General features: G+C 43.3%; 1 protein-coding gene across 3 annotated transcripts; it reads right to left on the bottom strand.

Moving 5' to 3' along the window:
- Nucleotides 1-229: 229 nt before the first annotated feature.
- ets2 (v-ets avian erythroblastosis virus E26 oncogene homolog 2) lies at nt 230-24,264 on the bottom strand. Of its 3 annotated transcripts, none has more exons than XM_072513253.1 (10): nt 23,993-24,264; nt 19,045-19,113; nt 15,622-15,736; nt 13,701-13,820; nt 12,008-12,208; nt 9,028-9,114; nt 6,468-6,701; nt 5,406-5,657; nt 3,535-3,653; nt 230-2,695 (listed from the first exon to the last, which is right to left on the bottom strand). In XM_072513253.1, exons 2-10 carry the CDS (start codon nt 19,105-19,107, stop codon nt 2,480-2,482), a joined length of 1,407 nt encoding a protein of 468 aa, XP_072369354.1. In that variant the 5' UTR covers nt 19,108-19,113; nt 23,993-24,264; the 3' UTR covers nt 230-2,479. The 3 variants fall into 3 exon arrangements, with proteins under 3 accessions (XP_072369354.1, XP_072369352.1, XP_072369353.1); XM_072513251.1 differs by having other exon boundaries at nt 5,406-5,660; nt 23,993-24,263; XM_072513252.1 differs by lacking the exon at nt 23,993-24,264 and adding an exon at nt 23,649-23,761 and having other exon boundaries at nt 5,406-5,660.

Raw genomic sequence — 24,264 nt, 5'->3', positions numbered from 1 at the left:
GCAAACCCACAATCTTCACCACCCAGAGGGACAAAGGAAACAGGTGTATGGGAATACCACCTCTGGACTCTCTTCCAAGTCACAATCACCCCAACTCAGACAGAGGTCCTTATTCCCTCATCAAAAACCTGGTACTCCCTCCTTGAACAATTCTAGAGCACCCAGGGTGATTGCCTGGGGTCATTTAATGTCCAGAATTATTTTGTGAATAAGAACAACTAAAATAAAGTATATCAGGAAATTGATTTATTATTTCAAAAATATATTGAAACCACAACCGTTTATACAAAACATCAATATTTAATATTACAAATTCACTGTACAGGAAATTACACATTTTGCATCATTCACAAAACCTCCAAAATTTTCCAAGCTAGTTTCATTTTTCAACAATTCTCAAATTCAGTGCAGGTAACCAGCTGCAACACCAACCCTTCTGAGGTGGCTTATAATTTATATATAAAATTAATCCCCTTGTACCCGTCCCAAAATAAAACGAGTTAAAACCACCGGGAGACTAATTGGCTTTTTTCTTTTCGTCAGATGATTTCGTTCTTTTTCTCTTTATTCTGCATTGAGATGAGATGTGGGTGCCACTGGCAATGCCAGCATTTTGTTGCCCGTCCAAATGGTTTGCTTGGCCATTTCAAAGGGCAGTTCAGAGTCAACCACATTGCTGTAGATCTGGAATCACGTTTAGGCCAGACCAGTTACGGTTGCCTTCCCTGAAGGACATTAGTGAACCAGATGGGTTTTTACCACCAACAGATGATAGTTTCATGGTTGCTGTTACTAAGCTAAGCTTAATGTTCCAGATTTAATAACTTTATTTAAAATCCATCAGCTGCTGTGCTGGGATTTGAACCCATACCCTCCCCAGCCAATTAGCCTGGGCCTCGGGATTATTAGGCGAGTGACATTACCACTAATCCACTGTCCTCTTCACCCAGCACCAGAGCCCAATTCTGCATACCCATTAGCCAGAGGGCCACATAAAATCTGTTAAACTTGGTTGTGGCATTCCAGGGTATCAGAATTATTAACAGCAAGAAAAGCTTGATTAAAATGAAAGACCAGTTCCATTAAATGAGCATCTAGCTGCTGGAACCCGTCTCAATCCATGACCCAGTCATACACAAATTGATTAAATTAATTTTTCATTGAATAACCAACAGAATTATTGTAAGGTAGGCTCGAGTGCCGAGTGATACCAAAGGAATAGTTGCTGCATCCCTGCGAGTAAGCCATACAAATAATATATACACATATATATTTTTACAGAAACCTCGTAATATACAGTAAATTAAAAAGAACCAGTGACGGAATCTCTCCCCAGAACATTGCTGTAGAAAGACTGCACATTTTTTTTTTATTGTCTCCTAAAATCATTGCATTTGTGCAACTCCTCCACTTGAGCCTCTCCAACAGTCTTTCACAATGCCTTAGCCTTGGCAGCAAACAGAATGATAGCTAAGTGATAGGAAACAGCTGGCAGAGCTGTTTATAAAGCTGTTAAATTACATTGCAATATTTAAACTCCGCTTTTTAAAATAATACCCATCATTTTCATGCACCTACTAAAATGACAATCTTTTAGATAAGCACTAATTCTCAGAACCATCGGCACAAACGATAACAGATGGAAACCTTTGGTTTTACAGGCTGCAGATGTGGCTACCATTGCAATGGATTAATCATTGTACTGCATGTTAAAATATTTCCTGATAGTTGCTAAGCAACAGTTTAACATTTCCATGTTTTTGTTCAGCAGACATTGGCCTTTGGTCTCGGAGGAACAATTTGGATTTACCAAACAAATATACAGAAATGAGAACTCTAGCATAGGCTACAGTCGATATTTTCAGAGACCTGACTATCTTATGGAGCTCTGGCAACTTGTATCTACATTCTTAACCTATCTCTTAACATAGGAAATTGAACTGTTTCATGTAGCAGATGAATATTAACTAGCTAGAGATGAAAGGCATCGCACAAAGGACAGTGTTGTTCTTGCGAGAGTGAGAATTAAATACTCCCATTTTATGGCAACCTTTGGTCTGAAACTATACAACCCTAACTCATGCCATGTGAAACAATTTATTGCTGACATTAGATAGTTTGTATCAGTACTCATCAAAATTTAACAAAAGATGAAAGGAAACTTTTTTTTTAAGTAGGCAATTTGCAATCAGAAGGAAAAGCACATGGCTACACTGAATTGATGTAACAGATCAATACTTCCACACCTCTACCAGGTGAACAGCAAGTGTATTAAGAAAGGTTTTCATTGTCAGTTGCTACCTTTGGCAAAACAAGGCAAAAGATTCATTTCTGCCATCGTTCCTTGCTGTAGAACCAACACGTCACCTACCATATCAGACCAATCCACAGTGAAATCATTTGACCACCGCCAGTCACCTTCTCACCGCTAGGGAAGTTACACAAACGAAAGAGCGGCTACACAGGTACAGCAAACCAATCAATCCTCCGTGTCTGGCTGGACTCCGAGCATAGCGTGAAGTTCCTCTGCTGTATATCCCAGCAGGTTGTGAAGATCACAGACAAAACGGTAGACATATCTTTTGCCCGAAGTCTTATGGATGATGTTCTTGTCATAGTAATAGCGCAGCCCTCGACTCAACTTCTCATAGTTCATTTTGGGTTTGTTCTTGCGCTTGCCCCATCGTTGAGCAACCTGTGACCCAGCAAGAAAGTAAAGGTTGTTAGCACTCAGGATTGCCACTGCGGAAAAACCACAGCTCATTCTTATGGGAAAGAATAGAGTAGCTCAAAATTGAAATGCAATTGGCATTTTCCGGTGATATTTTAAACGGTGCAACAAACTGCACCGGTTACCTCAGATTCTTTCCTCACTTTCTTTTAATACACAGTACATAATTCCTCTAAGCCTCCCTGTACTAACCCATCACTTTGACCAATGTAGTGAGAAGCACATGGACCTATTTTAAGGCTATGTCAATGTTGCCCTTTTCCCAAACATTAGTCTATCCCTCCTCTCCAGTGGAGTTCCCTCTTCTGGGTTGTTGGCTCCCCAAGATAGTTCAACTGGGATCATGATCATTGGTGCCAGGAATCACTGGATGAGGACACACCTTCTACTCTTCTGAGGGCTGCCAATACGAATCCTAGGTTTGGGGAGACATCACTGCCACTCACATGAAGTCTTAAGAAGTCGGAGATTCCCAAATAGCCAACTGAACTCAAACAGACATAACCATCTCATTCAGATGTTCCTTGTTGAAGAATCAACTCTCAATGAGGTTATGTCTTTGGGTTCCAGTCTTTTAAAATTATGAACGGTTTGTGGAAATTCAAAATCAAATATTCAGACTTACTGAATATAAATAGTTATTAAATTTAATAGACTCGCATACTTGGGAAATTTTAGCCTTCTCGGAAAATATCCAGGATCTGTCAAATATACAGTACTTATTTTGCTCTGTTAAGTGTTAAAGTAAATCCCAACTCCCCTTTTTCACAAATTCATAATCTGATAATTTAGGAGATTCTTACTTCATCGGGGTCAGTCAATTTAAACTCCCATCCGTCCCCAGTCCAGCTGATAAACGCCTGACAGGATTTATCCGTCAGTAATTCCAAGAGGAACTGCCAAAGTTGAATGGGTCCACTTCCTGTACAAATCAAGGATGCAAATTAAAAATGAAAATACAAAGTGTTGCTAAAACCGTTTGAATGCTGTAGATCGGGAATACAATTTTCCTTTGCCAAAGGCCACAGAGCATTCAATTCTCATTACCAGGCAGAAAAATAATATTTGCGAATACTCAAAAGACCATGCATCCTAATGGCAAAATAAAGTGGTTTCTCAACTCAAAGCATTTTATTCTGAAGTAGCATAACTTGGAAAATTATAGTTTTCCAGAATATTGTCTCTCATTCATGGCTAACTTGTGAAAATCAAAACAAGTAAAATGGCTGATCCCTAGTTGGACTTGTGCGTGGTAATCTATTGTAAAAGACTTACTGCCTTACATTCTTGTTCAGTGAGTCAGCATTGCAACCTAGATTGAAGTTCTTTAAAAGATACCTTACCCGGGAAATCTGATTATGACTAAGTCATTGAGCAGTGCAGGAAGAATGCCGGTGTCTCGGAGCTGACAAATGTATTGTTACATGTTGAATTTCTTCAGGAAACCTGACCATCATGTACTTTGGAACAGGTCAGAGGGTTATCAATTTTTTTTTTCTTCAATTCCCTCCTCTCCCTTCCCTCCAGATCTTGCTGTGGTACACTTTTCATGGGTACAGGTAGTCTGCTGTTTCATAGCATGCCTGCAGAGCAGAAGGAGACCATTCGGCCCATCAGGTCTGCACCGATCCTCCGAAAGAGGACTCTACCCAGGTCCACTGCCCCACACCACCCTATCCCGCAACCTAACCTGCACATCCCTGGACACGAAGGGGCAATTTTGCATTACTAATCCACCTAACCTGCACATCATTGGACTGTGGGAGGAAACCCACACAAATACACAGAGAATGTGCAAACTCCACATAGACAGTAAACCAATGCTGCAATTGAACCAGAGTTCCTGGTGCTGTGAGCCAGCAGTGCTAACCATTGTACCACTCCATTTCTTTCACAAGTGTCCAATCTGCATGTATGAACTGGACTATTAATACGGGGACGACATGGTGGCGCAGTGGTTAGCACTGCTGCCTCACGGCACCGGGGACCCGGGTTCGATCCTGGCCCCGGGTCACCGTCCTGGTGGAATTTGCACATTCTCCCTGTATAGGTGGATTGGCCATGCTAAAATTGCCCCTTAGTTGGAAAAAAATAATTGGGTACTCTAAATTTATTTTAAAAAATACTAAAGGATCATACAGCATTATCGAATTTTCCCTTCACCGCTAGCCAGCAGGTTTCTATAGATAGTACAAGTGGTGAAATACTGATGACTTTTGTAATTTCCTGGAAAAGCCAGCGTCATTTGTACCACCTGGACTGAGATTAGCTAACTCAGCAAAGGCACAGCGAACCACTGACCTTTTGACCTATGTGGCTTCTTTTGACAGAGGGCAGGGGCTGTTTAGCACAGGGCTAAATTGCTGGCTTTGAAAGCAGACCCAGACAGGCCAGCAGCACGGACCAGCCTCCCCGAACAGGCACCGGAATGTGGCGACTAGGGGCTTTTCACAGTAACTTCATTTGAAGCGTACTTGTGACAATAAGCGATTTTCTTTTTTTTCCAGGGCATCCTCCCAGAGACTTTCTTTTAAAAGTTTGTCAATCTAACCAGCTAACATTTACCACAAGATTTCTTTATGAATGTGTTAACCCTTTGACGAGCAGGTGCAAGGCGAGTACAGATACATTTTCCCCCTTTTGACTGGGATGATGATCCAAAAGGAATCCTTACCCGTGAATCCGGCAAGGACTGCTGCTGGGATGACTGGTTTCCCTTGTTCCGGTGGCTCTTTTCTCATGTAATCTTTGAATGAGATATTTGGTTTGTTTGGACAGAGGGGCTGGGTCCAATCGTCATCACAACTATCCTGCGAAGGAACTCGCTGCATGTCACATAAAGATGACTGACTGTTCCAGGATTCCAACTGCGGACCTGTGCTTTCAAAGCTGTCAATGCTTTCAAGAGATCCTTGCTTCCTGGTTTCTACTGACAAGAAAATGAAACGGAAACAATGGTAAGTTTGGAAGAGTACACAATGGAAATGATAACAGTTTCTTATTCCGGTCTTCTTTAAAAGCTGATCACCTAGCATCGCCCTTGAACTTAATTTTATTTATTTTGCTACCTCATTCCATTTAAAACAAAAATTCATTTACGGGATGTGGGCGTCGCTGGTTAGGCCCAGCATTTATTGCCCATCCCTAGTTGCCCTTCAGAAGGTGGTGGTGAGTTGCCTTCTTGAACCGTTGCAGTCCTTCAGGTGTAGATACACCCACAGTGCTGTTAGGGAGAGAGTTCCAGGATTTTCTCCCAGCAACAGTGAAGGCACGGCGATATATTTCCAAGTCAGGGTGGTGAGTGACTTGGAGTGGTTTTGGTTTGGGGTGTGTGAGGTACCAGAATGTGACAGGATTTTTTATAAATTTAGAGTGCCCAATTCATTTTTTTTTTCAATTAAGGGGGAATTTAGCATGGCCAAGCCACCTACCCTGCACATCTTTGGGTTGTGGGGGCGAAACCCACAAAAACACGGGGACAATGTGCAAACTCCACACGGACAGTGACCCAGAGCCAGGATCGAACCTGGGACCTCGGCACCGTGAGGCAGCAGTGCGATCGACTGCGCCACCGTGCTGCCATGTGACAGGATTTTAACTCACTCAAACGCATTCACTTAGGAAAGTCAGGCTCCATATTTCAGCAAGGCCAACAGTTGTTGCCCTCCACCCATCCACCAACATTGGGCATTTTGCTTCCCAACCTCAGCCCCTAGTCCCTCTCTCACACACTTACCCTGGTCAATTATGCCAATGTGCAGGGTGTTGGTTTTTATTTGCTTTGGCTGCATGGAATAGTAGCCCACTTCCACGTTATTCGACTGCGAGTTCGCAAGAATTGGCAAGCCTTGGTTCAAACGGAGAAAATCCTGGTTACTTAAATCCGATGAGATCTGCCAAAGCTCTGACAGGAAACTTCCAGTAAAATCAGCGAGCTGTCCTCCACACTGGGACTGACTGGAGCGCAATTCTGAAAGTATATTTAAAAAGAAAAATTAGGAATGTTATTCAAACCTCTTCCTCCACTTCCTTTGACTGGGATACAGCCAATAGGATCCAAAGATCTTGGGCTGGATTCTCTGTCGGTGGGATCCTCCATTTTGCCGGCAGCGCACTCACGCCCGCAGATTTCCCGATGGCGTGGGGGTGCCCAAAATGGGAAACCCCATGGGCCGGCTGTCTAGATGGAGGATCCTGCTGTCAGCCCATAAAATGGGTGCGGTGGGACGGAGAATGGGACGGAGAATCACATCCCCTATCCGTCACATCAAATTTTAAACAGTGGTTGGTACTGGAGTTATTTGATGTTCAATAATGACCATCACCACTTGCCTCCTGTATATCTCACACAAAAATGCCGTGTTCATATGGCAGCACAATAGCATTGTGGATAGCACAATTGCTTCACAGCTCCAGGGTCCTAGGTTTGATTCCGGCTTGGGTCACTGTCTGCGGAGTCTGCACATCCTCCCCGGGTGTGCGTGGGTTTCCTCCGGGTGCTCCGGTTTCCTCCCACAGTCCAAAGATGTGCAGGGTAGGTGGATTGGCCATTATAAATTGCCCTTAGTGTCCAAAATTGCCCTTAGTGTTGGGTGGGGTTACTGGGTTATGGGGATAGGGTGGAGGTGTTGACCTTGGGTAGGGTGCTCTTTCCAAGAGCCGGTGCAGACTCGATGGGCCGAATGGCCTCCTCCTGCACTGTAAATTCTATGATCTATGAGCTACATGCTTCCTGCAACTGATTGTCAATCAGACAACCAACTAACCACTGCCTGGAAAGTTGGATTGACTCTACCTGCATTGACCTCGTGCCCATCAAACCTGGAGTCAGGGTCAAGGGAGGAAACCCTCAATTTTCTCATCAAGGATAAAGTGAAAACCGGCTTGGCTCCAAATTTCCAAGTAGGAAGGAGGATAAAAAAAGACAATCTCCAGGAGTTTTATTTTGGGCCCAGGATACTAATTCAGGTCAAATCTAAACAAACTAGATTGAATTTGCAATCATCTTTGAATTTGCAATCATCTTTGAGACTTCGCTAAATAAACACATCTTCTACATTGACAAACTAAATGTTTTGACTAGTGTCTGCTGTATTTCACAACTCAAAAGGCAGTAATTCCTATTTTCTGAGTGGTAACTCTGTCTAAAGGAGCGCCAAGCTAGGAAAATTCCTGACAGCAACATATTCTGATTTACCTCAGAATGTGCCTATGTAAACCAAGCAGGGAATTTTATGCAGTCGACAAGAGGTCTTGGACACCGGCTGGAGAGCCAGGCCTCTTTCAGGGAAGGTCTGCCAAATTACAAGCCAATCAGGCAGCTGAGGAGTCACCAACCGACCTTCTATGAGATCAGGATCCCTGGGGCAGTTGGTTACACCTGCTGAGAGCAGTTGACCAATCAGTCTTTTCTGCTCAGTAGCGCCACCAGGGAGGCAATGGCTATTGCCAGAATGACACCCAATAGCAGTCCAGGATCACAGCATAATCCAGGCCAAAGGTAACTAATTGAGGGCTGGAGGCTGCTGGTTGAATAAAAGTCGTGACAGGAAGCGGCCCTTAATGGGGCACAAATTTCCTACTTAAGGGCCTTATTTAGCAAGGGGGTTGGAAGGCCATCATGGAATCAGGGTGAAGGCAGGATATGATATGAAAAGATGGATGACAGATCTCATGGGGGCAACTGTTTGCGTACTGTACCTTCCAAGTTTACCCCGTTTTCATGGGGCTTCTGCAATTTCTCTTCCAAAGCTACTAAGTAGAGAATCCCTGATGAAATTTACCCCCCACTCTTTCATGACTTTACAGTCAGGGCTGAATTACATCTGCATTCCTTGGTCAAATTGCCTCCACCTTAAAACCCTAGGCTTTTGACTTCGGGTGTACTGCCACAGGGGTAAAAATAAATCAACTAGTATTTCAGACCAAAGAGAACAATAAAATCGCATGATGTTGTTTTGTTAACGGGATGTTTTGGCAGATGCTTGTGATGCCGTACACTTTGATGATCTGTGAAAATAGCAGCAACATATAGGAATTTTGTTCCAAAAATCTGCGAATAATCAGTGGGCAGGGAAAAAAATTACAAAAACTGCATTCTCACAGAATATCAAAAGTGCTTCAGATCTTCAAAAAGTAGACAATGGTATCAAATAGCTCATAAAAAGAGCTGCTATTTCTGGCTGTCAGATTTTCACCAACAACATTAAATAGAATCTCCAGCATTAAATTGGGTTACTCAGCCCAAGAGGACATTATCAGAAAATACCACGATAAATGGATTTGAAAAGACATACCAAATGAATTATTATTCCCCCAAAGGGAGTTTGCATTGATGAGAGAAGAGGTTCCCAGATAGTTCAGCTGTGGTGCTTCCTGGCAATCTATGAATGATAAAGAGGAATCCAAATTAATTACTTATATAAAAAACAACTTTTACTTAAAATATTTTGGAGTGGGAACAGGCAGGGTTGGCTGGTTCCAGGGGAGAAATTCTCCAGAAACGGCGCGATGTCCGCCGACTGGCGCCCAAAACGGCGCAAATCAGACGGGCATTGTGCCGCCCCAAAGGTGCGGAATGCTCCGCACCTTTGGGGGCCGAACCCCAACCTCAAGGGGCTAGGTCGGCGCCGGACGAATTTCCGCCCCGCCAGCTGGCGGAAAAGGCCTTCAGTGCCCCGCCAGCTGGCGCAGAAATGACATCTCCGGGCGGCGCATGCGCGGGAGCGTGAGCGGCCGCTGACAGCTTCTCACGCATGCGCAGTGGAGGGAGTCTCTTCTGCCTCCGCCATGGTGGAGACCGTGGCGGAGGCAGAAGGGAAAGAGTGCCCCCACGGCACAGGCCCGCCCGCGGATCGGTGGGCCCCGATCGCAGGCCAGGCCACCGTGGGGGCACCCCCCCGGGGCCAGATCGCCCCGCACCCCCCCCAGGACCCCGCCCGCGCCGCCTTGTCCCGCCGGTAAGGTAGGTGGTTTAATTTACGCCGGCGGGACAGGCATTTTAGCAGCGGGACTTCGGCCCATCTGGGCCGAAGAATCGCGCGGGGGGTCCTGCCAACCAGCGTGGCGTGATTCCCGCCGCCGCCGAATCTCCGGTGCCGGAGACTTCGGCAACCGGCGGGGGCGGGATTCACGCCAGCCCCCGGCGATTCTCCGACCCGGCGGGGGGTCGGAGAATCTCACCCCAGGTCTCTCTTCCAGAAATCAGATCATGCCTGCTTGACACCCATCTCGGACTGACCATTTGAGATCAGGAAATCTGCACAGGAAATCTGCACATGGTAAATCACAGGCATAGCTAGGCATGCTACCATTCTGCAGACTTCAAGATGCAGGTATCCAACGGAATTGTGCACCGTTTATTGCATCAACAACAAAATTCAGAACAGGAGGAGGATAGGTATTAGACGGGCCTTAAAAGTATTTTGGATTGGCAGTGTTATGTCGTCTCTGAACCTTTCACTCTCATACACAATCGATGTCTGTGGGAGCAGTGGGGGAAAATCACAGACATCGACAGGAAATGGGTTGCTCAGGCTAATTATTTTTTTCAACTGAAAACTTATACATATGATGCGAAAGATAAAAAAGGGTTTTTTTTTTTGCACCCACATTCAAGAAATATCCCACCATAATCTGTTCAACTGTAGTTAAAGACTGAGACAGTCTGATGGAATTAAAATGAAATCCAATTCAACCGATCATTCTTACTGAATAGTACTCCAAACAGGTCAGTGAACGGAGTTATTCCTCTAGCATCTCCCCTTACAGCTTAGAATGATAGGCGTCAGTGGTTTCTATATTAAATGGGCTTGTGTACTCTCAACCCAGTTCTTGGCTGTTGTAGATTTGGAGTGCAGATCAAAAACAATTAATTGCAATAACAAGCGGCCTCAAGGGTGATTGCTAGGAGAAGCATAAAGTAGGCCGCACTGAATTTCTGCAGCATCCCAGAGGTAGCAGGAAGGCGAGATTGTTAAAGCAGCAGAGAGAGGAGATTTACTTTGCACCTGTGTGATATACTGGATTGGAAAATATTGAACAAACCACTAGTAGTACCCTCTACATCAATCAGCAGAATCGTTAAATGTCGATTACCAGACTCCGACATGGAACCCACAAAAGCCTGGCCAGTCAGCAACTGAATTGTACAAATTACAGAGGCCCAACGTTTGATCACTGGGGTGTATTAACGTTTGCTGATCTTTATCAAAGCCATTGCATGGATTTTAAAATTTGGCTTTTGAGTTAGACTGAGTGGGTGGGTGGAGACAAACATAAATTTGCCAGATTCATATTCAGGGACAGTTACTGGAGGGCCAAGTATGGGTAATGCTGGATGGAGGATAGTTGTAATGCAATTTGCAATTGAACAGCCACGCCTACATTAAGTGTGAAGATTCATAGTAATACCATTTGGGTGAGCTACTGGGAGGTGACAGATGGTCTTGACACAATACTTAAAAATTTTTTTTTAGAGTACCCAATTAATTTTTTCCAATTAAGGGGCAATTTAGCATGGCCAATCCATCTAGCCTACACATCTTTGGGTTGTGGGGGCGAAACCCACGCAAACACGGGGAGAATGTGCAAACTCCAGACGGACAGCGATCCAGAGCCGGGATCGAACCTGGGAACTCAGTGCCGTGAGGCAGCAAAGCTAACCCACTGCGCCACCATGCTGCCCTTCTTGACACAATACTGATTGGCCAAAACTAAGAGGCTCGTTCACGAATGCTTGTAAATATTGTAGAGATTGATATACGAGGATTTTGACACATAGAAAATAGAAGTAGGTGGATTCCATTCGGCTCTTTGAGCTCACTCTCGTCATTCATTATGATCATGGCTGATCATCCAACTCAATAGCTTAATCCCACCTTCCCCCCCCCCCCCCCCCTTTGATTCCCTTCGCCCCAAGTGCTATATCTAACTGCTATTAAGACACCCCTGCTCCTGTACTCAAATCCTCTTGCAATGAAGGCCAGCATACCATTTGCCTTCTTTACCGCCTGCTGTACCTGCATGATTACTTTCAGTGACTGGTGCACCCAGGTCTCATTGCACATTCCCCTCTCCTAATTTATGATCATTCAGATAATAGTCTGCCTTCCCACTTTTGCCACCGAAGTGGATAACCTCACATTCATCCAAATTATACTGCATCTGCCATTCATTTGCCCGCTCACTCAACTTGTCCAAATTAAGAGGTGCTGCATTAATTAGGTCTATTTGTTTCTTGCTTTTAAAGGAAAGTAATTCTGAACACTCCCATACCTTTCATTAGTTGTTCCAAATGCTCCCAAAGAATGTCTCCAATGAAATCAGGTGCCAGCTCCAGAAAGCGTTCCTTGCCAAGATCACAAAGGACCTGACCGGTCATGTAGAATTTTTGGAAATTGACATTCTCCAGACTGAACTCATTCACAGCCCAGTGCAGCCATTGGTTGACATGTTGCTCGGTCCAAATATGAGGATCTGGAAAGAAATAAAAATGTTTAAAACTTGTAACAAAATCGACCTCAAGACATGTTAATGTTTCTCATCCAGTTTCCCCAAGACAAAATGCTTGGATTACATTTAAGCTCAGATCAAGGTTTCTATGAGGTGGGCGTGCCTGGATGAAGACATTTAGATTCCATACATGTAACATGTATGTGATAACCTTCACTTCAAGGGAAGGACTTTTGTTGTATCCAAAAGTGAATTAAATGATCTTCATCCAAATCATTCTTCCTAACTCTTGTTAGCAAGTTGCTGAGTCACACTATCTATGTGGGCAAGGTAATTCAGCAGCAGCCCCCTCAGGTAAATTACCCAAGTGTTCATTACTCATGAATGAGCGAAGCCGAATCCTGGGCTCGCCCAACAATCAAACATTTTGCAGCAGATGTTACTATGCAACAATCAGGGGTGGTTACCATAATTCAGTATTCTCCTCCCGAGAAGAACGGAGTCCAGGGATGAGATTTCCCCCCCCCCCCCCCCCCCCCCCCCCCACCCCCCTGCCCTCAGCCAAGTGTTTCTCAGTAGTAGGTTCCTCTACTCCCGACACTAGTCAATCAGATTTCCCTTTGATGCCAGGTCACTGGAAACCCACGGGTGGGGGTGCACTGCCGGTGGGAAAAGAGAATCCCAACGGCTGGAGAATTCCATGTCAAGTTACCATAAAATTCCTGCAGTGCAGAAGAAGGCATTTGGAGTCTGCAACAACCATCTGAAGAGTATCCTAACTGGGCTCAGTCCCTTGCCCCGTCCCTGCAACCTCACCCAACCTGCACATCTTGGGACACAAAGGGGCAATTTAGCAAGCCTAATCCCCCTAATCTGCACATCTTTGAACTGTGGGAGGAAACTGGAGCACCCAGAGGAAACCCACGCAGACAGCCACCCAAGACCGGAATTGAACCCAGCTCCCAGGTGCTGTGAGGCAGCAGTGCTAACCACTGTGCCACCCTTATGGTATCTAGATCTCTCCAGCCTGGACCATAGGTAATGCTTGCATTCCTTCTGGTCTGCCTGCTTTCTGCTGTAGGTGTTACATTTAACCCAAGTCACTGCTTCTGGTGGGTGTTTTTTTTTTTAAAAAATAAATGGTGTTGCAGTTTGCAGGTGTTGTTCAGAGTCTCTGGGCGGGATTCTCCCAGCGCTGGGCCAGGCCGGAGAATCGCCGCGACAGGGCCATGCCGCCCTGCGACTCTCCGCTTGCCAGCATGGTTGGCGCGGTCGCGGGCCGCTCTACGCAGCCCCCCCGCCGATTCTCCGGCCCGGATGGGCCAAGCGGCCGTAAGAAAAAAAATGAGTCCCGCCCTCGATGTTCGATTTGGACTGCATTCTCCAATCTCAAAATACTTTCCATTCATTACAATCACCATCTACCTTATCCCAGGGAACAGTGGTGAAGAGTAATAATTTGGGGAGAAAAGTCAGGAAACAAACATAACTACGGTGACCGTATTCGGTTGGTTACCTTTTGGAATGCTAAGACGACATCGTTCTTTGACAAAGCCACTAAAGCTTTCCTTTAGAGCCTGGCTCATGACTGCTTTGCTACCGGGCGTCAAGAGTGGAACCTCATTCGTTCCAACATCTGCAGACAAGAGGCAAAAAAGAACAGTGAAAAAGTCCTTCTACCATGGGTAAAACTTCTGTCAACAGTTCCCCATTCTAATTCTCCTCACTAATAATCTCTTCTAAAGACAAACTTTGGAACAGTAGCCAAAAGAAGATGGCGTTCTCTCCAGTGCCATGTTCCAACACCCATTTATTCAGCTTAACTGACATACTGGATAGTTTAGACTGACCTCAAATACATCTATATGTCAAGGCAGACATACGAGATAGCTGAAATTCCACACACTAGTTTTACAATGTTTCAGGATGCCCTGATGTAATCAAGAAATATTACAAGATTTAGCTTGTGGGGAATTTTAAAAAAAAATTAATTCGTGGGATGAGAGCGTTGCTGGTTAGGCCAGCATTTTTATTGCCCATCCCTTGCCCTCAGAAATTGGTGGTGAGCTGCCATCTAGAACCCCCAGAGTCAATGTGGTGTAGTTACATTCACAGTGCTGTTAGGGAGGGGGCGCAAGGATTTTGACCTAGCGATAGTGAAGGAATGGTGATGTATTTCCAAGTCAGGATAGTGAGTGGCTTGGTGGGGAATGTCCAAATGGTGGGTTCGCAGGCACCTACTGCTCTTGTCCTTCTATATGGCAGTCGTCATTGGTTTGCAAGGTGCTGTCGAAGAAGGCTTGGTGAGTTCCTGCAGAGCATCTTGTAGATGGTACACACAGCTGCCACTGTGTCAGTGAGAGGGAGAGTGAATGTTTGTGGAAGGGGTGCCAATTCAGCAGGCTGCTTTGTCCTGGATAGTGTTGAGCTTCTTAAGTGTTGTTGAAGTTGCACTCATCCAGGCAAGTATTCCATCACACTCCCGACTTGCGCCTCGTAGGTGGTGGACAGGCTTGGGAGTTACTTACTGCAGAATTCCCAGCCTCTGACCTGATCTCATAGCCAGCATTTATATGGCTAGTCCAGTTCAGTTTCTGGTCAATGGTAACCCCCAGGATGTTGCTAGTGAAGAATTCAGTGATAGTAATGCCATTCAATATCAAGTGGCGATGATTAGATTCTCTCTTATTGGAGATGGTCACTGCCTGGCACTTGTGCGGTGCGAATGTCACTTGCCAGTTGTCAGCCTAAACCTGGGTATTCGCCAAGCCTTGGTGCATTTGTATATGGACTGTTTCAGTATCTGAGTCACTGTAAATAGTGCTGAACATTGGGGATTACAATCTTCTGACTTTATGATGGAAGGAAGAACATTGAAGAAGCAGCTGAAGATGGTTGGGCCTCAGACACTATCCTGAGGAACTCCTACAGTGATGTCTCAGAGTTGAGATGATTAACCTCCAACGACCATAACCATTTTCCTCTTGGCAAGGAATTACTCCAACCAGCAGAGTTCCTCCGCAATCCTGCTCGCCAATTCCAATTGACTTCAATTTTGTTTGGGCTCCTTGATGCCACAATTGGTCAAATGCTGCCTTGATGTCAAGGGCAGTCACTCTCACCTTTAGAGCAGAGTGGCCCTGGTAGAACCTGAACTAAAGGTCAGTGAGCAGATTATTGCTAAACAAGTGTCGCTTAATTGAACTGTTGATAACCATTTCCATCGCTTTATTGATGGAGGGTAAACGGATAGGGTGGTAATTGGCTGGGTTAGATTTGTCCTGCTTTTTGTGCACAGGACATATCTGCCAAATTTTCCACATTGCCAGTAGATGCCAGCATTGTAGCTAGAGTTGCGACAAGTTCGGACCACAAGCCTTCAGTACTATTGCCAGAATATTTAACTATAAATGTGTCCCAGTTAATAAGTATTTTACCATATAAAAAGGAGGACATGCCAGTTGGAACCTCTTGCACACTCTGTTCTTCATCCAAATGCGACAATAATCTATCGAGTCCTGTAGAGTCATAGATGTCAAAAGCTGACTGGCGCTGAAATCAAAATAATTTCAGAATATTGTAAAATTTACCAACTATTAGCATCACAAAAATATATATTATTGGAATTGCTTTTAAAGCTGGAAATTAGGGATGGAATGTCATGCAGCACCTTGATTTGGTACGTATCACCTTCCTTGTTGGGTCAAAATCCCAGGATTCGACATTGAACTCCCTTCTGGAACTCCCTTATGGGAACATCACCTTAAGCATTGCCTTATTTAAAAGGTGCAGCCAACCACCACCACTTTCACTGGGCAGCTAAGGATGGACAATAAATGTCAATGTAGCCATTTGCCAAGATCAAATAAAATACTTTTTACTGGAAGCCTGAGTGCAAGTGGATGGTTCTTCAGACTCTTCTGTCACAGTCAACAGAATACCTCAACTTGAGCATAGTTGGGCAGCATGGTGGCGCAATGGTTAGCACTGCTGCCTCACGGCGCCGAGGAGCTGGGTTCGATCCCGGCCCTGGGTCACTGTCCGTGTGGAGTTTGCACATTCTTCCCGTGTTTGCATGGGTCTCATCCCTACAACCAAAGAAGTGCAGGGTAGGTGGATTGACCATGCGAAATTGCCCCTTAATTGGAAAAAAAAATGAAACAAAATAAGAAAAACTTGGGCATGGTTTTTTTGTAGTTTAATTCACTTGTGTAGAACTGCCCAAAAATATATTGTGACAATACCGAAACTCATTGGCTTGGGATACTCAGACATTTAAATGTTGCAAACAAATTGTAGGATGCTTTGCCCATTCATTCTGCTAACCCATGCCCAACCCAATTTCAACAATTGGAGCTTTAACAAGTTTCACAATTTTTCCAACACATTGGCAGAGAATCAAATGGTACAGTAGAGCTGCCAGTATATTCAATGTTTGTCTCATTGAGGTAAAGGATAGTAGTGCTGAAAATGGAACAGTTTCTGTGCCATCAAGCACTTCCAAGTCAAATTAAAACATGGAGTAGAATTGTAAGGATGGCTAGCCATCATTTCCCTGAGTTCCAACATCCCGGGGAGGGAGGGTGCCCCAACTCCAAGGAGGCCTTCAGAGTGAGGCGTCCACCTCTCCCAAACCACCCGAGATGGGCAAAGGTGGAAATGTCTGTTTCCCACCCATCCTGCACCAGCCAGCCTAAACATTGGGGCGGATAAGGCAAGTGGCTTAATAGGTGAATGCCCTGTACATCCAAGCGCAAAATTAAGTCGGGGGGGGGGGGATGTAAAATGCTGCCCATAGTCAATTACAGAATAAAGCTCCCTCAATTACACAATCATGTATCTTAATCCAATCTCCATTGGGCATCTTCTATTTCATGACAGGTAACATTTTATTATCCTGTGATCTCTCTAAAGGAAATCATTTTCTTCTACCAATTGGACAAAATTAAGGGCAATTTTGCGATACGGTGCGACGCCTCCAAGAACTGGTTTTGTGCTATTCAGCTAATGTCATGTTACCAAATTTTTACTTCTAATAATAATAATAATAATAATAATCTTTATTGGTGTCACAGGTAGGTTTACATTAACACTGCAATGAAGTTACTATGAAAATCCCCTAGTCGCCACATTCCAGCATTTATCTGGGTACACTGACGGAGAATTCAGAATTGAATTCACCGAACAAGCACGTCTTTCGGGGAGGAAACTGTTTTCACTTACTTTTACAGAATTAAACAGTCACTGGTAAATTGTAATCTTTAACCTATTATTATGAACTGGATTTGAACCTGGTCCCTCATCAAAACACAATGACAGAGAATTAGAGGTTAAATTGAAGAAAAAACACAAATCAAATGTTGGGCAAGACTAAACAGTAACAAAACATGTAAACTATTCCACAGGAATGAATATTCTCATGTCTCATTGCATATCAGCAAAATTTGCTTGGAAAGATGGCTAGATTCCAGTTTATTAATGTTGCTTATCTGGCACTGTCTCCAAGTTTTGCCAGTCTGTACTAACGAAAACACATCTACACATTAGTTAAACTGGAAAGTCAAGTATGTTACGTGTGAAACATTTACACGCTTACTCATCCAGTAAAGTCTGTCGATCATAATTGGGGAGGTTTTTTCCATTCGGTCTCTGATCAATGAAAATGTTTGCTCATGGTGTAATGACCTTCATACCAAGATAGCGTAATTCCTCATGGGTTATTGTGATGTAGAATGGTAAACATCATGCAGCATGAGCTGCTATGATCTGGAATGCAAATTCAATATCAACTTTCAAAAAGATATTGAATATGCATTTGCCTTTTTTTTTAAAAAAAAAGGGCGATGCAGAACGAGCTGTTGAGCGGTTTGTGGGCAGCATGGTAACACAAGTGGATAGCACTGTGGATTCACAGCGCCAGGGTCCCAGGTTCGATTCGCCATTGGGTCACACATTCTCCCCGTGTCTGCGTGGGTTTCCTCCGGGTGCTCCGGTTTCCTCCCACTGTCCAAAGACATGCAGGTTAGGTGGATTGGCCATGCTAAATTGCACTAAAGTGACCAAAAAGGTTGGGCAGGGTTGTTGGGTTATGGGGATGAGAGCTTAAGTGCAGACTCGATGGGCTGAATGGCCTCCTTCTACACTATGTTCCAAGACTAATTAGGTAGCTCTTTCAAAGTGTCAGACCAGGCTTGACATGCTAATTGGCCTCCTGTGCTGTATGGGTCTATGAAGATCGAACAAAATACAAAGTAAAAGTACTCATGAATCCAGCTCATGAATTTAAATTGTTTCCTTTTGGGAGAGAATTACAAGAAATTTGTCAATTATCAAATAATATTGGTAATTTCAGCACATACAGGTTACTAAACTGGAGTGCAGTATTAATCTCCTTAACCCACCAGAGGGGAATGATGTTCCACACTGATCTGAAATGCAAAGCAAGTTGTTTGCTTTACAAACATTCATTCTTTACTAGTCTTTAAGATGCAAAACTTTACAAAAGCTTTCCAGCACTTAAAAAAAAGCTGGGGAAACTTGGAAAATTTCAAGAGATCTTGAAAGTTTATTTATTTATTTATTTATTTTTTAAACACAAAAACATTTGCAATACATCCCAACTTTAAAGGTCACTAGAGATGGGCCTACAAACATTTGATTTAGATTTATTTCCCCACGATATCACTGGGGAACTGCATTTCACACCTGCACTGACCCATTTTCTTTGTATGGGTTTGCAAGCTGAAGGTGTAACTAGCTCACAGAAAATGCACAAGCTGCAATAGTCACCAGAACTTGAAAAGCCTATTTATATGCTTTTGAAGTTTTCAAAGCATTACAGAAATCATATTAAACCTTACCTTAAGTACTCGTGGGGTCTCCAAAGCCACAGGGGCTTCTTGATCTCGCAAGTAATCACACATGTTGACCTGTGGGGGACAAGGAGAAAAGACAATTAAACTGACTGAAACAAACATTGTGCCCTCAGAAATTAGAATGAACTTCATATCAGTTTATATTATATCAAGTCATGTTGAGGGCAGAGAAAGATTGCTCTGTAATATAAAGTGCATTCCTTTGTCAATCGACTCTCTGTCCTTTCTTGGAAAGCCAAAGCCAAGATTTTATCAGGTTAGAACCTGTCCAATACGTTTTTTTCTTCGATAAGCTGCTCATCTTGACAAGTCTGAACTGCACCAGACAGGGAGATATTTTACTCCATTTGCACCTGGTGAATGTACAAGGTGGTTATGAATCAGAGGGTGCAGGATTACAGCAATAGTTGTGAATGCTGGCTGGAACCCAGAAATCGCAGCATTAACAAGTTGCCTCAGGCTATGACTCACAACTACACAAGGAAAGTTCATGGTGTCTGGTCAAAATAATAATTCACAGCAATAACACTCAACTTATCTAAAAAAGTAAAATCATGAATCGGACTACCATCATAGTGTTCTTCCCTGGTAGATGAGCAGCATGTTGTTATTAATCAGTTCAAATTTTGGGGCTAGCACAGTATAATTTTTGTTTCTCATTCTTCAATTATTGGCTACTAAAGTCAATATTTCAAAGCCGAGGAACAAATTTGTTGTAGATTTTCATGTGGAGCCTTATCCAGAACAACCTTGTAGTCTTTATAAAGATTAAGAAATCTCCATGAAATAATTTCTGTAGAAATTTGACTTTGCAATAAGAAAATCATTCTACATTTCCATCTTGCTTGCCATGTGCTTACTGTCCCAGAATGAATGCTTGCCGTCATCTTTCCCCAATAAAGAAAATTGGAACTCCTTACTGCTCCCATTCTCCCTTTTCTGTTAAAACCGGCAGACATTTAAAACCCGGCTCTTGTATTACTTTTCCATTTACCTGGTTAAACATCTTACTCTTTCCCACCATGGTTGGGTGTTCAGCATTATGGGTCTCTACTCTTTCTATAGTCACACAAAAAATAGCTCTGCAACATCGACTGACAATTAATTTGCACAAAACATAATTGGTTAAGCAATGAAAACAAATTTGCAAGTATTTAGGAACAATTTATTGCCAATATTGCACCAGATTTCACAGAGTCTTATAGCACAGATGGTTATCCAGCCCATCAATTCTGTGCCTGCTCTTTGACAAAACGATCACATTAGCCCCACTTTTTCCTCCGTCAATGCAACATTTTCATTGTCCAGTATATATCCAATTCTCTTTAGAAACTTACTTTTGAATGTGTTCCCACTATCATTTCAGTCACTGCATTCAGATCAGAATCTATGGTTAAAAATACTATTCCCTTTGTGTTACCTCTTTTCTTTGAAATGTCAATTATTTTACATGAAAATGTCAATTATTTTACATGAAAATGTCAATTATTTTACATGAAAATGTCAATTATTTTACATGAAAATGTCAATTATTTTACATGAAAATGTCAATTATTTTACATGAAAATGTCAATTATTTTACATGAAAATGTCAATTATTTTACATGAAAATGTCAATTATTTTACATGAAAATGTCAATTATTTTACATGAAACTTATAGCACAGAAACAGGTCATTTGGCCCAACTGGTCTATGCTCCACATGAACCTCTTCCCAACCTACTTCACCTAACCACATCCAGTATATACTGGTCCTTTCTTCCTTCATGTTCTTATCTAGCTTCTCAAGAAATGTATATTTACAGTAACAAAAGTTTGAACAAACAAGTTATGAACATAGGGTGTATATGAGCATTGCAGAAGAGGGCATACAAACATATGAATATAGAAGAAGGCCACTGGGCCCCTTGAGTCTGCTCCACCATTCAATAAGATTGTAGCAGATCTGATTGTATCCTCAACCCCACAATGCTGCCTACCCGCAATAACCTTTCACCCCCTTGTTAATCAAGAATCTATCCAGCTCTGCCTTTAAAATATTCAAAGGCTCTGCTTCCACTGCCTTTTGAGGAAGAGTAGCAGAGACACACGACCCTCAGAAAAAAAATCTCCTCAACCCAGTCTTAAGTGAACAACCCCTTCTTTTTAAGCAGTGCCCATCAATTCTAGATTGTCCAACAAGAGGAAACATCCACCCCACATCCACCCTGTCAATACCCCCTCAGAATCTTAACGGTTTTGATCAAGTCGCCTCTTAGTCTAAACTCTAGTGGATACAAACCTAACCTGTCCAACCTTTCCTCTCAAGGTAACCTGCCCATTCCAGGTATTAGTGGAGGGTTGAAGGGGAGATCAGCCCCAGTTACAAAAGAAACAGATTTTGCTGATTATTTTTTGACATGTATCATTGCAAATACTAAATGGTCCATTATTTGAGATTGCATGCTTCGGTGAAGGCAATCCAGTTGGTGCATTGTACCTTTTCTGCTTTCAATGTTATTGAAAGGAAACAGCCAAAATTCCTGGAATGTCATATCTGTCATCTAACATTTAATATGTAAAATCTATATGAAAGTATCCCATTCATTTCTAGAATGATGGTATAACCAAGGGAGAGTGATGCCACCTTTATCTCTCCAGCCCTTCTCAGACTCTATTAGCTTATCCTTCTGCTTCCAGTACATGATTGGGGTGAATGCACGATCAGAAGCCCAATAAAAGTTGAGGTTAATAATGTTACTAATCAGATTTATATGGCTCACATACTACTTGCCAGAGATCGCAAGTTTATGGCCAGTGACAAATTGAATACCACCACAACTTAAGTGCCCGGTCAAGTTAACCTCTTTAAAGCAATTACTCAGATTAATGTTTAATACAGCCAAAAGTATGGGGAAAGGGTCAACAATTTAGCAGATTACTTATGAAGTCAACTTCTATGATGACTTTGAAAGAAAGTTCTAACAGGATTACTCTTTAACAGAGTGCGCAGGACCTACCCTTTGATGGCTTTATCTGACAAAAATGTTTATGAAGCAAAATGAACCTTCAAAAAGAAACTAATGCAAAATTGAACCATGAGTATCTATCAAATACACAAACATTTATCTAGAATCCTCTAGATAATATATCCAGTTATGGCACATATTAGCAAGTATATCTCCCAATTGGTTGAAGCAAACCTTTGTTTTTAGATTCAACAAAGCCCTCATGGCTAAAACAGATTGCTTCAAATGGTAACGCATTAAATACATGTGGTAAATTAAATAATCTAAATCACAAGGCCTGTTGTGATCCAGGTATGCCAGGGAAGACACTAATATAGCACAGTCTTATTTGCCAGCCTTGGCAGGGTACTTGCCTTTCACTCTGGAAGTCATAGATTCAACCCCACTCCAGAGACCTGGGGCGTCATTCTCCGCCGGCGTGGGGGTGCCCCACAATGGGAAACCCCATTGACCGGCCGGTGTTACGGAGACTCCCGCCGGCCGGTCGGCGCAGAAATGTGGCGGGGCGGGTAGGAGAATTTCGCCCCTGATAACAAATCCACTCTCACACTTCAGTGCAATGCAGAATGTACTCCACTGTTGAGAGTTGCCACCTTTGAGATATCAAATTGCTCTCTCAGATGAATATTAAAAATACTGTGGCACCAGTTAACAAAAAAGACCTGCTTTCTATCCTGGCCGAGATGCAGCTCTCAAACATCACCATTTATCTAATCAATGTAATTTGATGTGTGAACATGGTCTACCACCAACAGCAATGGCACAGTAACTTCATTGCAGTGTTAATATAAGCCTACTTGTGCCACAAATAAAGATTGATTTATTTAAAAATAGGATGTAAAGTATTTTGTGAGCCCTGGGGTCACAAAATGAGTTACACTATGCAAATTAATTATTTTGTTCATTGCTAGAACCCAACCCCTCTTCACATAGCAACTCTGGATCAACTAATTCAACCTTCTTGTTGTCACACCTACTCAATCGCTACTAAAATGTCAAACCCACACTCAGGGGCAAAAAGGATCACATTGACATTGCCCTGGCTTCACTTTGCTATTTCTATATTTGTTTACATAAAAATGTGAGAAATAATCAGAGCTATCCTAATAGTTCGCACTCACTCCAAAGGCTCGATAAACAATGCATTTTCCACCAAACCGTTTTAGAGTGTTTATGGTAAACCGCAGGGAGACTCATCCAAACTCCATACACAGGTGACTGCTGTACTGCTTGAAACTACCCATATGATCAAGAACATACCTGCCCCCCCTCCCCCCCAGACTGAATCCATGGCAATCTCTTAAAATATACACCAGGTTGCAGCCTGGATTGTAGGCTCAAACCGCAGTGAGTTGGCCTCCGAAAGAAGATAACACCTCTCAAGCCGTGGGGTGCATTCGGAAAAGTCTCCGGAGTTAGGGTCTCCTTTCCTCTCCAGGCACTCTCTCAATTTGCTGCTTTAACTGAATAGAGATGGGCATTTTGAACCACAGTGCCTTCTATCTATCAGATTGTAACAAAGCCTCTGTGGGGCCAGGACTCAGACCTTCCATTGCACAGTGCATTCACTCTGTTACTCACAGATGTTAAAATGTCCCCTAGAGTCTGGCGGAGCTGTGCCAGATCACCGATCACCCACAAGCGGGATAATACAGTGAACGTGTTGGACCCGGCACCGCGATGAAGCACTCGGGATATCAAGCGCTTTGTTCGGCCAGAAAGCTGAAAGGCTGTAACATACTGAATGTAGCAGCAACTGACTCGTCACCTCCTCCATGGCGGAAATAATCAAATATTTTCTTATAACAATGCTGAAGCTGGAACATACAGACCAGCCCCTGGTTAACAATAGAGGTCGCTCACCTCATTGTCCCCAATGGATACACTGCAATCTCAAAGACCTAAAAGCAGAATTGTGTACTTACTGGAACTTCTCTGTGTTAAGTTTGTGTAGTTCTCGCTTCCCGGGGAACGGTCGGTTAAAATCCAGTACCGCCCTTTAACCGGTGAGTGAGTTGGATAGATCCGAGGGCGAGAAAAGACTTGTCCGAATATCAATTACAGGCGAAGTGCTGTGTCGCGGTGGAATTTCACTGTAAAGTTCCCCAACTTTAATGAGGTCACACTCTTAAGCAATCTGCTCCACAAATATCAGAGCCTCGCCTTTTTACATCAAATCGCACCAACTTCTCTGACC

This window comes from Scyliorhinus torazame, chromosome 8 (assembly GCF_047496885.1).
Source record: "Scyliorhinus torazame isolate Kashiwa2021f chromosome 8, sScyTor2.1, whole genome shotgun sequence".
Taxonomy (NCBI): Eukaryota; Metazoa; Chordata; class Chondrichthyes; order Carcharhiniformes; family Scyliorhinidae; genus Scyliorhinus; species Scyliorhinus torazame.
This window is presented reverse-complemented; position numbering and strand designations above follow the sequence as displayed.